The sequence below is a fragment of the Acipenser ruthenus genome, chromosome 6 (genome assembly GCF_902713425.1).
Source record: "Acipenser ruthenus chromosome 6, fAciRut3.2 maternal haplotype, whole genome shotgun sequence".
Classification (NCBI taxonomy): Eukaryota; Metazoa; Chordata; class Actinopteri; order Acipenseriformes; family Acipenseridae; genus Acipenser; species Acipenser ruthenus.
The window spans coordinates 3,237,488-3,252,354 of record NC_081194.1 but is presented as its reverse complement, the minus strand read 5'-3'; the positions used below and the strand labels follow the sequence as shown (position 1 = coordinate 3,252,354).

The window sequence follows — 14,867 nt, the reverse complement described above, 5'->3', positions numbered from 1 at the left end:
ATTCTATTATACTTTTAACAAAACTAAAAAAGAAAAAAAAAAGTGTTGTCCTCTGGCACCAAATAACTGGTCTAGCTATTGTTATTACTAAATAGAGTAAAATATTCTATAAGTTAGGATGACGTTTTTACTTTGATCATTTTTATTTATTTATTTATAAAAATACATATCAGGTACACCGTTACTATACAGCATTACATATTTATAGTATATTGTGCCTGTGTCGAGAAGGACGCAAGACAGGGTTTCAATGCTAAACTTTTTATTTGTTTTAGCCTTAATCGCTTTAACAAAGCTGATGTCAGCCACAGCTCCCGCTTCTACAGGCTGGCTTTTTCTCAGTCTGACCCAGTGAGCCTTCTCTCAGCTCCTTTTATAGGAGAGTTGGAGGGAGCCGGTGCCCGGCCCCGCCCATCTCACCAGCCCGCCTTGGGACCCGCCCTTACAATATATTGATCCCAGAACATCATTTGCCGGTTCTTATATGATTCTGATTGATCCCAGAACTTGGCTGGCAGTTCTTACAGGATTGTGATTGATCCCAGAACATCATTTGCTGTTTCTTACAGGATTCTGATTGATCCCAGAACATCATTTGCTGGTTCTTACAGGATTCTGATTGATCCCAGAACATCATTTGCCGGTTCTTACAGGATTGTGATTGATCCCAGAACATTGGCTGGCAGTTCTTACAGGATTGTGATTGATCCCAGAACATCATCTGCCGGTTCTTACAGGATTCTGATTGATCCCAGAACATTGTCTGCCGGTTCTTACAGGATTGTGATTGATCCCAGAACATCGTCTGCCGGTTCCTACAGGATTCTGATTGATCCCAGAACATCATTTGCTGTTTCTTACAGGATTCTGATTGATCCCAGAACATAATTTGCTGGTTCTTTCAGGATTCTGATTGATCCCAGAACATCATTTGCTGGTTCTTACAGGATTCTGATTGATCCCAGAACATTGTCTGCCAGTTCTTACGGGATTGTGATTGATCTCAGAACATCGTCAGCTAGTTCCTAAAGGATTCCAATGACTCAGCTTGGTAACAAATTCCAAACTATCAGTGTAGAGACAGTGTCACAGTGCCAGATCTGTGTATTTGTGTTGTACTGTACTTCTGTTGTGGATGTGTGTTTACATCGTTCCCGTTGTTTGTAATTGTATTCCCTTCCCCCTCTATATTTCCCGCCGTTGTTTAACTGTTTAACTCTCTGTTGCTGTGTGACGCTAGCCTGTGCGTGGGGGCATGTTCTGTGTCTCCCCTGTGATTGGCCATGTCTGTGAGTCACTGTGTGTTCATGTGTTCAGTGTGTTCCCTTTGGCCCGAGGTGTGTGGCTGAGGACCAATGGGATGTGTAGGCGGGGCTGGGATTATAAGAGGCGCTGCGACGCCCTGTTGTTGTTGTTGTGTTTGCCATGGTTCCTGAGAAGCTGACTGAGTGCTGCGGACTCATGTGTGTGGGGAGAAAGGGACTGAATAAAGCTTTTGAAACTAAAAACAAGTGTGTCTGTCTCTCCTGTTTTCTGGCTGTACTGTGAAATGCTACGCTGGTGTCAGAAGCGGGATAAAAAACAAAACCTCAGCGTCAAGCAGGAGCAGTGAGGAGAGATGGACCAGTGGATCCGCTGCAACCTTGACCCATCCCAGACCTCTTTGAGGACCTAGAGGACCAGGGTTGGTGCTTCGTCTGCGGGTGGTTCGGGCACGAAGTGGGGCACTGTCGCGTCAAGAGGGAGAAGAGCTGGGGAGAAAGGGACTGAATAAAGCGTTTGGAACTAAGAACAAGCATGCCTGTCACTACTGTTTTCTGGCTGCACTGTGAAACGCTACAATATAATATATATATTCCAAACTAACCATGGTCACACTAAATAATTAATTCCGTATATGGGAAATTCCACACGACTTGTGGGAAACACAGTAAAAAACAAAAATTCACCGATTATAAACCTGTCATTCAAAGAATGGCCAGGTGGCCAATAAAGCTCTTGAAAGCATGAGTGTGCTGTGCACACTGTGATGCTGCATTCTAAATGTGCTCCCAACACTGCATGTTTCAGCATTGCGGAGTGGAGTAGTGGTTAGGACTCTGGACTCTTGACCGGAGGGTCGTGGGTTCAATCCCAGGTGGGGGACACTGCTGCTGTACCCTTGAGCAAGGTACTTTACCTAGATTGCTCCTGTAAAAACCCAACTGTATAAATTAGTAATTGTATGTAAAAATAATGTGATATCTTGTAACAATTGTAAGTTGCCCTGGATAAGGGTATCTGCTAAGAAATAAACAATAATTTCTGAGACTGTGCGATGGTAAGTGGAATGTGTCTCGCACACCACGTGTTCACACACATCAAACCTGCAGGCCTAGATGTGGTAAACAACTTTAATAGATTATACTCAGAGCTATAATTACACCACAGTTTAATCAAGTAAATTAGTTACAGACACTAATCTTTGGCTCGAGTGGGGAACATTTTTTTGCGTGCGTTACAACAGAATAAAGAAAATAATTCACATAGGTTAAAAGGTTGTTTATAAATACCAAAAATTGCACTGCAAAAGCATAATAATTTAAATGCTGTAGAGCAGTGTGCACATTTATTAGAGCACCCCATTGCTTCTGTAGTTTGGATTTGTTGCACATATGAAATCAAACCACTGGAACTGAAAATGTTGGAAAATTGGCAAATTAGTGATAGTCTACAGTAATGTAATTGATGACTTTAATAGGCCACACATGCAATTCATTAAAAATGAGAGAAAAAGAACACTAGCCACATATGGTAAAATGCATGAGAAGTTGTTTACAATGCCTAATTAAAGCACAAAGTGGTCTAACATTTTCACGAGTGCCTATTGTTTCTATAGCACTGATTACTGACAGAAATTTGAAAATTGAAATTGTCACACCCAGAGGTTTTCAAGAATATAAATGACAAATCTTGAGGTGTTCTAAGCAAATCTGATTGCCTCATTAAACAAAGAAATCTTGCATTGCACAGAGCTTCCCACACCAGTTCAATACAGTATAGTGAGGCTGTACATAACATTGCCATCCGTACAGCTCATATCCTGACCAGTGTGACCCTGTGAAACAATCCAATGATGTTACACTATACAGGTGCTGGCAAAACAGAAAGCTCCATGTGAATGCTTCAGACCCACAGACTTCACCCGCGCTCTTGAAAGGGATTAGTATATTATTCTAACTTCTTCTAGGGTTAAAGAGTAGATGCAGCTATGTTTATAATCACTTCCATTCTGTACATTAAATCGGGAAGGCAAGGTACAGTAGTTTTTATATCCATGTGTAGCCCTAAAATATGTTACAAGAATTGCTTGTCAAATACAAACTGTATGAGGTTTTCAGAATCTAGTTCAAGGTGACCTACTTAGTCCGCATAGTTTCTGGCTTGTGATTGGTCACGCTAATGAAGCTTGAAACTTTGCATGAACATTTGAACATAAGTGTTATTTAGTGCAACAGCATCCTGGACTGGACTCTAGCCCCTTTAAGTGCTGTTGCTATAGAATCTGAATTTATCGAAAGATCAATACACTGCACTAACTGCTGTACAACCATTGTGCTGAAAGAACATTCTAACTAAACTATTGACCTAAACTGTTTAGTTTGTTATTGGTTCCTTTGACACGTTTGGAAAAATGCATAAAGAACTGTATTTTATTCATTAAAACTCAGTTTAAAAAAACAAACTAACAAAAAAACCTCAAGTTTAGTGAATAGAGACCTGTAATGACTCAGTTACATGTTTTACAGATTTGTCAAGAATCCCAGTTCTCGTCTTGTTTGGTGCTGGTGAAATGAAGCAGCTTGTTACTTAGTGCTCCGAGTCTCATGACTGAGAGGAATGGAGGCTCATTAGTAATGTGTGCTGAAGGCTGGACTAAATCAAAGCTGGTGTATGAATCAGCACATCACTGACTGCCAATTCCTAAACCCAGATATCAGCCTTTTTAATTGGGCTGGAATATTCACATTTTAATGTGTATTAATATACAAACAGGGTTGGGGTCAATTCCTGCTTGTCAATTCCATTTCCATTTCCAATTCCCAATTCCAAGCCCTTCAAAGTAATTGAGGCAATCCAGATGGATTCCCTGATACTGTTAAAATTGAGGTTGATCAAATAAACTCCAAAGGCACACTTCTGAGTCTTTAAATTAACAATTATTATTATTATTATTATTATTATTATTATTATTATTATTATTATTATTATTATTAGTTTATTTAGCAGACGCCTTTATCCAAAACGACTTACAGAGACTAGGGTGTATGAATTATGCATCAGCTGCAGTCAACTACAACAACATCTCACGCAAAAGACAGAGCACAAGGAGGTTAAGTGATTTGCTCTGGGTCACACAATGGGTCAGTGGCTGAGCTAGGATTTGAACTGGTGACCTCCTGGTTAGAAGCAGTTTTCTTTAACAACTGGACCACACAGCCTCCCGTTTCTCCATTAAAACTGTTATTGTACTTTGACAAAAAGCAATGTATGTTGCATTTTGGTGTAAAGACCTTGTAAACGTGCACCAACATAGTTCGATAAACCATTATGTGTGGCATATAAAAAGATGACATACATCAAAACCACAGACTGGGCAGTAGTTTGTCAGTGGCCTCCTTCATGCTTTACCTCCTCCTCCTCATGTTACTTATCTCAGTTTAGAAATGACGTACACAGGATGTCCTAAAAAAAAAGACACATCTCCCCATAGACATGTGGGAGTGTGGCTCCTGCCCAATCTTCAGAGGAACAGGAGGCCACTCATACCCTAATCTGCTTCTCTTTTGATCCAACTACCAATCTTTCTCTGGAGCACTTGAATGCCAGTTTGCTTGTTTTATGAGTGAATACGTTTTAGCTTATTTGTAATCATCTCCATGTGTGCATTTTATAATAACTTGTGTAAGTTCTCACAAAAAAAAAAAAAAAAAAAATCACTGGGATATTGAATCCAACTACACAGAGATCAAATTATTCTCAGACCAAAATTAGTTTTTTATTGCAAGTGTGGTACAAGTATAGTTAAGAATTCAGCTTGCTGGCTAGAGTTCCGGTTATTGTTGCTTTCAATTAAAACAGAACTCAGAAGTAGCTGATTTGTACTGGTTTATTTAGAACAGCTGTTGTATGCATTCATTTTAATGAGACAGTAAAGTGTAGATGAAAATCGTTTTTCACACCGACTGGGGCAGATTTATGCCTGCCAAGAAAGTAAAACCCTGCAGCTAATTGAAGAAATTGTGCTTTCAATTCCGCAGGATAAGCCAATCTAACATTTTGGAGATTACTCCTCTCTTTTTTCACCCCCAAAAACAGAAACACATACAGATTCTAAATATACAAACGTACACTTATTTTTTTTTACATTAACAAATAAAATGACTAATTTAAAAAGCACACAATACAAATATGATTATGTTTTAATGTAATAATGTTCCTGTTAATCCAATATTGACTCCTATGTTTTGATATTCCATGATGAATTGAACAGGTCCTTGTCTTGCATACATTATGTAAGTGGACCTGTGAAAAGTTCAGAAGTAATAGATACGTTTCAGAAGGTTAGAGCCACAGCCTGTACACTTGGACCTGGAATCAAAAGGATTAGCAGAGCCTGTGGCTGTGTGACAGCTACTCCCTGTCCCCTGTGCCTCAACTAACCAAGACGCATTAGCCTGATGATGGGAGACAAGATTTTAAACATTTATGAATTATTTGTGAACATGATGCTTTTAGTTTGTTTTCTTTCTCAAATTTGCCTGTTTCCTATGGTGGCTCATGTATCTGTTAATCTTGGTTTTAATCACATATTCAAATTGATACAATTACTACACCCATCTCTTTTAAAGGGTACATAAGGATCTTTTTATTTTATTGTGTTACATGTTCCCATGTGTTGCTACAACTGTTTACGTAAGGTGTGTGTGTTGTTTAAATTTTTTTTCTTCATTTTGACCCCTTTTCAAAATGTAAAAAAAAAAATTAAAAAAACACCTCTTACGTAAACAGTTGTAGCAACACATGGGAACATGTAACACAATACAATAAAAAAAGTCCTTATCTACCCTTTAAGTTTGTTTTATTACTGATGCTATTATTATTATTATTATTATTATTATTATTATTATTATTATTACATGATAAACAGCCCAGCATAAAAACCCAGATTTCCCATTTCTGGATTCTCTTTATAGTTTTATATGCATTTCCAATCCAGCATTTGTTGTTAAATTGTTTGAACCATCTGCTAAATCACAATGAAGTCAGTTTATTACTCACCTTACTGCATTTACAATTATCAGTTTCCTTTACTCATAAACTTATGTTTTTCATTGCCTTTAAATAATAATAATAATAATAATAATAATAATAATAATAATAATTTTAAATTATCTTATTAATAACTTGAACTTGCCTCAATAACACAAAACATTCACTGACGGTTATATCCCCCACAATTGCAAATATTTAAAAATAAATGTGGTTATTGAAATAAAACAAAAGCTACAATTCCTTCGGTTTGAGTGCTTTGTTCATAATGCGGTAACGTGACTAATCTTATATTGAAATGATGACTGCACTCATTCAATCATGGCATGCACTAAAAAGGTGCCGCAGGAAATGAATTCCGGTATGCTAAGAGGGACAGACAGGAGTGCAATTAACATGCATTAAAAACATTAATCTACCCAAAAAATGAACGCGTTAACTGCAGAAGTTAACTGTGATTAATTGACAGCCCTAATTATATATATGGACTGGAGAGGAGGAGTATAGCGGGAAATTATGGCCCCCGAGGGAAGTACTATAGTTAACAACAGAGGACTAGAATGCCCATAGTTTTCAACCATAGTCCTTCCCGAGGGCACTTTTCCCACTATGAGCCGAGGTCAGCAGTCCATATTTGTTTCCTGAAGCAGTCAACAAAGTAATGGTTTTTGAAGTCCATAGCGCATAGTTATTACAGTTTTTTTTGGCATAGAACTGTCCATCTGACTTTCTCACTGTGGCATAGAATTCTCGGAGAAGTCCATTGAGTTTGTGAACGTCGTATTTATTTACATCGTCGAGTTGGATTTGTTTGAATTTTAGGAAATCAGAAAACACTGAAAGCGAAGTTTTTATGACGATTTTAGTGTTTGCAGCATCTTTGTTTTGTAGTATATTTTGTAATTCATTCAAGTGACAAGCATTGTTAGTCTTTTGTACAAACACAATTAGCTCCCTTTGGCTCAGGAATGATCACTAATATGAACCAATTCTCCAGACAGGTGACAGATTGAGAATTATTTTTCGAGAAAATGACTTTGCAATACCTCATCTTCCTTCTCCCTTTGTTTTCTCAATCAAAGCAAACACGTCTCTGTAGAAACACTTCACATGGTAATAGTTCACAAAGCCAGCGGCTGGCAATTGCATTAAGACACTCTGCTGCGCTTTGTCAAGTTTTTGTTGGTTATTTTGATCTTGGCTCTCAGATACACCCTCTGCTGCTCCAGCCACTATCGGTAATGTCCTGTAAGAGGCGAGGAAAGGGGCCGTTGTTTGGCATTTTCAGTTTCCCCGTGTTCAGGTTTGGTCACATCCTCCCCTGTCTAATCCAGACTCAAGGAGCAGCCATTTGCTGCCTATCGACCCTTATTCTTCTTGGAATTTCCCTGCAACAGTAAAAACGAAAGAAATGTTTACACAGCTGGGAAAGATTAAATGGTCAGATTGTTTATTTTAAGTAGTCATTGCTTTCGGTCCAAACTGTGTAACCCCCCAGAACTCAAAAGAATATATCCATTAATCTATCGATATCTAAGCCAGTCATCATAGGAATAATCACAGCTGGATTTTATGTGCGGTGCAGATAGTGACAGGAAAGGTGCCATTTTTGTGATGTTCAACCATGCCAACTAAGTGAAGCTAGATTTGCATCCCTGTTCCTTTCTTTATTATGTCAATGGAATGTATTAATAATGTTCCAGGGGCTGTGTATGTATCTATCTATATATTAAATTTTACATTTTTTCATTCAAAAACATTTATCATAAAACAACAGAATGAGCCACGATCAATACAGAGCGATCTGGAATGTTTGTGTTACTACCCTTAGTAAATCTGTCCAATATAATAACAATTATACATAACAGAAAGGTAAAGAATGCATGTGTTATTCTTACTTTTAGAACCCTGAAATGTGAAACAGCTGACAGGTTGTTTCTTTAAAAGACTGCTTGACAAGCAACAGTATTTGTTGTATGTTATTAAATCAGGCCCTGTGGTGTTGGACAGCCACAATGAGAGCTAGAGGTTCTCATAATGTGTGTCTAGCTCTCACTGCGATAGGTGAGTGCATAACTGGTAAGCAGGATAAACAGGAGGGTAAGCTGGGGGAATTTAAAGCATGAGCATGGGGTCCTGGTCAAATGAACTAAGGCTAGACTTGCAGAAACCTTTGTAATGATCATGGGTAAGACATCAGCATTGTTGAATGAAAAATAAAATTAAAAAATAACACACACAGCCCCTGGAATAATAAGAAAAAAGAAGGGGCTATGTGGCAGAGTGCATTCAAATCTGGTTTCTGAGGTTCTCGTCCAAAAAAATGACACCTACATCTGTGCTCATATAACATTTTAGCATTAAGCTTGGGATGAAATATTTTGCTTTGCTCCTCCTAGTTAGTATGTGTTCTGTTATCAAGATCTTTTTCTTTTTAATTGCACATCCAAGTATAAGATCATGACTGTTCCTAAAAGTAAGGAGCCCCGTTTCAAATCTCTGTGTATCTTTAAGAGAAACTTCAACTCGTGATCAAGCTCACCTTACTGCTCATTTTCAGAGTGTCAATTTCTTCCCTTTGTTTCGTCAGCGTTTCATTCATACTGCACAGGTGATCACTCATCATACTCAGCTGGTCCTCGTAACTCCTTTTGGTTGTAGTCAATTCATCCTGGATTATGCAAAGGCAGCAGGTTAATATTATTAAGCTAGGGGTACAATTCAGCTCTGGCCTCTCAAGGGCCATTTCCCCCTCAATAAGCAATTCAGAAGCTGCTCTTCAGTATGAACTGCCACTTATAGACTAATGTAACACAGGCTAGATCAGCTAAAGACTCAGATTAAAGCAGTTTAACAGGACAAAAACATGCTGAGAATTTAGGAGATGGATGTAACACATACCTACACTATAATGACCCTCACTGTGCATCCCTGTATAAGGCTCTGGTCTTAGTTCTGCAGTATGTGGGAAGATCTACTGCTGCACTGGTATGCTAATAGCAAATGTGTGTGGGCAGCAGTGTGGAGTAGTGGTTAGGGCACTGGACTTTTGACCGGAGGGTCGTGGGTTCAATCCCAGGTGGGGGACACTGCTGCTGTACCCTTGAGCAAGGTACTTTACCTAGATTGCTCCAGTAAAAACCCAACTGTATAAATGGGTAATTGTATGTAAAAATAATGTGATATCTTGTAACAATTGTAAGTCGCCCTGGATAAGGGCGTCTGCTAAGAAAGAAATAAATAAAAAAATAAATAAAGAAAGCAAGCTTGCACATTTTTGACCTAGTAATCTCCCAACAACCCAGCATTTTCTGGCATTACTCCAAGTATGTCTTTTTAAAAAAAAAAAAAAAAAAAAAAAAAAAAAAAAAAACACAGACTAAAAGTGTACTGCACAAGGCATTTCCTTCAGTTACAAACCATTTTTAAAACATGGAGTAGAGCTAGAATATATATATAACAAACATGTGAGATGCGACCCTTTTTACAGTGAAAAAAGGGATATATCGGTGCCGCTTTAGAGACACCTCATGAGAAGGAAAAAAATCCTGAATAAGTGGCTGTCGCAATTAAACGAGAGGCAGTTGAGATGACCTTAGTCATACACTTGTGTTTTTTAATGAAAAGAAAAAGAATGAAATCACATCACATTATGTTTCATACTTCATACATACACAGCTCTGAACATACCCTCATTGTTTAGAGCAGTTTATATTTGTCCATAGGATTACCAAAGACACTTTCAGATGTAGGGACACAAGAAACCCCAGTTTTAAACTAGCTTGTCACTATCTCGCACCAAACCAAACCAAACATAAGCTTATACAAGTTTCTACATTATACATTTAAGCACTGTTGTAGCTCAGGAACCTGTTATACTAATAACATGTGATGTCTTTACTATTATGGTGTTAAAATACTCCTTATTTGATATATGGGCACAAGCAATGAAATAAAACACTGGCCAGTTATCAATAACCAAGTCCAACATTCCAGTGGACCTAAAAATGGCACACTGAAATGGATGCTGCATTGTAAGGGTCCTTAAGAAATTCTATTGTGAATTGAAACAGTCATGTAAGCCTGTATACATGCTCACCTGCAAGCGACTGACATTCTGATTGGCCAGCTTCACCTCCTCTGTCAGCATGTCCCTCGATTTCTCAGCAAGGGTTAATCGTTTAGCAAGAGCCCGGCACTGTGAACCAAAGACACAAGAACACTCAGTGCAAACAGCGAACTGGTCAAAATGAACTCAATACAGCAGACCTTTCCTACAGCAGCCAAGGTGCTTCTTATATATGGTGTAAAGTACTATACAGCAAGTAACATCTGAAAGGAGTTGACATAGTTAAACCTAACCAATACTTTACGTACAGCACAGAAATCAGAACCCGAGGACCCAGTTGGAAATTAAGTGGAGACAGACTTAGGACAGAGTGGTATGGGATGGGTTACCTAGTCATGCTGAAGCTGCATCAATTGGATCCTTTAAGACCCAACTTGACAAAGTTTTGAGCTCAATCAGGTACTAGGAAGCGGACAAGCTTAGATGGTCCGAATGGCCTCCTCTCGTTTGTAAATCAGAGGTAGTGCTAGCTTTTCTGTTCGTGCATTCCTGAAACACACATTTTGCATCCCATCCATCAAATACAAACCTATTGTCAACACAAAGGCTAATAAACTCCAGGGATTTTGGTACATTTTTATGAACGTTTAAACTCTATATCATATAGTAGTTTAAACAATCTTTGTCCGTGTATAGATATACATATGAACACAGACACACTAGTAGACCGTTTACATGACAACGAGACGGGATTCTAAGCACTGTTTGTTGCCTTAATCTGCGTGCGTTCTCATATTTTTCTGCATTCCAATAACAGCAACAGCAAAAACGGACAGCTATGTACCAACATTTGTTTGACATGTTTATATAAATAAAGATTAAAAAAAAAAGAAACACAAACTAAAGATTCCACGCACTGGTGCCAGTACCACATCCTTTCAAAAATATCAAGCATAAATCTCTCAAAGCAGTTATATATTTATATATTCAACTTGAACCACATGGGAAGAGAAACTGTTGCCAAACCGGATTTGAAAAGTGGAAAAACCTACTCACTTCTTATCCAGATTGCTTTGATATGTTTACTCCAATCTCTTCACCCTCCCTATCTTACTTATTAGTAACCTCTAAACAATTGAGATGATATTGAAAAAGATCTCAAGAATACACACAAAGGAGACAGTGTTGGTATATAATGCATGTTTTAAACACGACAGCCTACATATAATGATTTTGACAACTTGCTTTAATATAAAAGCATATATACTGTATCTCAGCTGCACAAGAACTGTAAATCATTTTTTATATTTTTATAATTTACCATTTACATAAAAAATGGCCACAAATGGCAAAAACGATCTAAAGAGTCACAAAATCACATGCCCAAAGAATGAGGCTTGTTACTGTGTCTCCATTTCTATCATCAGGCTGAAGTCAATGCCAATCGGCTGGGAAGGCACTGGGAAATGCTCACTGCACTGTAGCTGTATCAACAGGAAACCTGTATCTGCTACACTACTAACACCCATTGAGTTTGCAATCTGTTTTCCAGCAGTGACCTGCCACCAAGTCAGGATGCTGCCTTACAAACGACCAAGGCTAGCCTTAAAAAGACTTGGTTTGCTAGATCCAGACTGGGCAGGTTGGTTAGCGGTTTCATCTACCGACTGCTCTCCTTAACAAAGCAGATGTTATACTATTAGTAAAAGTTTTCTGGTGTGAAGATAATGTTTTCTGATTTACAGGACAGGCCACATCTTCACGGCAGTCCACCTAGTGCTTTTTCAGAGCACTAAATGCCTGTGGATGTAAACTCTGGTACCGAGCACACAGAAGGTGTTGCGACTAACCTCCGCATTGAAATGCACGGCTTTGCTGTCTGCCACCTGCAGCTGGGACGTCAGCTCCGCCACTCTGCTCATGTAGTGACTCTTAATGAGCTGCTCCCGACACTCCTCGTCTGGGATCTAAACAGAGAGAGACAGAGAGATACATCACAGATCATCAGGTCTCAACTTCGACCCTTGTGAAAATTATTCCAGATCACAAAAACTACACAGTTCAGCACGATAGTCTGCTCGAGAGGTGCTCAGAACTGAATGTCAGCAGGTTTTCAGGTCTGGATCGAGAAGTGTTTGTAAAGACTGATGGCACCGTGTAGCCAGTGCCATTGACCCTCGCCTCTCATGAGCACTAAATTGACACACATTAATAAATACATGGTGCTCATGGCTTGTTTAGGCACAATCTTTGTGGGTCCATGAACATTTCTATTAGCTAGAGTTAATCCTACATTAGTGAACAATGGAGAGAGAGAGAGAGAGAAAGTTCTTAAAGAAAGTCAAAACCCCTTAGCAATCTGCATTCTTCAAACAGCTCTATTACATAACATACAGATCTAGTATTAGCAATACTAATAGTGAGACCAACTGCTTGGTAGTTTAGGTAAACTCATGATTTTTTGATGTTCATTATGTAAACTCAAATTCATGATTTTTTGACATTCAGATACACATACACACACATGGTGTTTCTTGAAAACACATTTTGGACCCATGCCTAGTATTATCTATGAACAAGCAGTGGCTTTTTGACTGAATTCTGATTAAACGCATTTTAAAGTCAATCCATACCTTCACTTCTTCACTCTTAGTTGTCAACATTCCGATCTGAAACACAGTTACAGGACATTATATTATTATAAAACATATTCGAATATTTGTCAGCGTCACATTTAACTTCCAGTTGGATACAGCAGAAGGAATCCTTTCCAGGTTATTTTATCAACTCCTCCTCCAGATCTCTGGATTAGATTAGAAAAATGTGCTGATCCACAGTACAGTAAATGAAATAATTATCTTCAAAACAAAAGATGGTTTACATGCTGCTGTCCAGAAGAGGCGTCTTGTGGGGGTATTTAAGAAAGCAGAAATATTTGCCATGGCATTTATCCAGTTGTCCTAATTGCAAATGGGAATTTGAAGAGTAAAAGCGAATTTGTTTTCACCAAACTCCTAAAGAAAGTAATTAGCTGCAGAATGCTTGTCTTATTTTCCCACAGTATAAGGAGTAGGGGGACCGCATCATAAAAAAAGCAGTTGTATCTGCTCTCATGGTAATGAATTTTCTCGTTTGAGTGGCTCTTATTACAATTACTCAAATATTCTGTTTTTGTTTAGTTGCTTTGACTGAGTTCAGGAGCTACTCTTCAGTTCTAGTTGCGTGCCCTACACATAATGCAGGCTTTATCAGTCAAAGTGTCTTTATATTAGGACGAGCCAGCGCCACCTAGTGCAACAGCAGTGTTTGGCCAGTTAAACAAAAGGAAACTTGATCCAAAGTGTCAGGACCACTAGATGGCGCTGGCTCTTACTTCTATAAAACACACTTTTGGCTGAAACAGGACTGAAGAGCAGCACCTAAACTCAGATGGAAGCACCTTCACTCAGCTTAACACAGACATATAAAAAAAGAACATTATTATTAGTATTTGCAATAGGAACCACACAATGATCATGAAAAGATAAGGTGACAGTAAATCAAAAATAGAAAATTAAACTTTAAATCAAATGTACTGCATTTAATACTTAAGTGAGCTGCTGGGGACCCTGTATCTATCTTCTTTCAGTTTGGTCTAAACACATTGCGAACTGTGGGCCCATCCCTAAACACCAAGGGGTGAGAGTACGAAGAGGCTCACCAGGCTTGCGCTGCGGATGGGTTCTCCCAGGCCCCTCTCTCCTGGCTCCTCGCCCTCCTCCTCTGGTGTGGGCTGGGCGCTGGGACTCTCCGGGGTGGGAAGGAAGAGCTGGCGGCTGCTCGAGCCCGCAAGCTGAGCCTCCAGCTCACTGATCCGCTGGTTCTCCTTCTCCAGCCTGATCTTGGCCAGCTGTGCCTCCAGCATCCAGTGCTCCTTCTCCTGCTCCAGCTTTGCAATCTTCTCCTGGCTCTGATGGACCTGCCAAAGAAAACCCAACCCTCCTTTTAATGTTTAAGAGACTTTTAGAAAGCTTTCCCCATATTATTATTATTATTATTATTATTTATTAGCAGATGCCCTTATCCAGGGTGACTTACAATTTTTACAATATATCACATTATTTTTTACACATTATTTTTACATACAATTACCCATTTATACAGTTCGGTACAGCAGCAGTGTCCCCCACCTGGGATTGAACTGACGACCCTCCAGTCAAGAGTCCAGAGCCCTAACTACTACTCCGCACTGTTGCCCTATGTGGCAGCTCCAGAGCTTGGATGCAAATGGCAGATGCTGTGATGGTCACAGAAAGTGTTCACAGGATGTTCAGAGAACATATTTAAACTGTATTTAGAAAATATATTACAGGAATATGTCCAAAAGAGTGGGTAAGTGATGTGATGTTATATAGTAAACTTAACATTTTCTGGCCAATTTGGAACTGGACTTGAACTCCTAGTCCTAAAGTAAGGTGTTTTAGCTACCCCTGCCCTCCCAACATTG

General features: G+C 39.0%; 1 protein-coding gene across 2 annotated transcripts in view; it reads right to left on the bottom strand.

Annotated features, from left to right (window-relative positions):
• Positions 1–5,131: 5,131 nt before the first annotated feature.
• ppp1r21 (protein phosphatase 1, regulatory subunit 21) overlaps positions 5,132–14,867 on the bottom strand; it is a 35,994-nt gene continuing 26,258 nt past the window's right edge. For both annotated transcript variants that reach the window (XM_034018862.3, XM_034018861.3), the window contains exons 17-22: positions 14,082–14,339; positions 13,015–13,050; positions 12,232–12,348; positions 10,412–10,510; positions 8,855–8,983; positions 5,132–7,700 (exon numbers count right to left, since the gene is read on the bottom strand). In XM_034018862.3, coding sequence (XP_033874753.2) covers positions 7,671–7,700; positions 8,855–8,983; positions 10,412–10,510; positions 12,232–12,348; positions 13,015–13,050; positions 14,082–14,339 — 669 coding nt within the window. In that variant the 3' untranslated portion in view covers positions 5,132–7,670. The remainder of the gene's footprint in view (positions 7,701–8,854; positions 8,984–10,411; positions 10,511–12,231; positions 12,349–13,014; positions 13,051–14,081; positions 14,340–14,867) is intronic.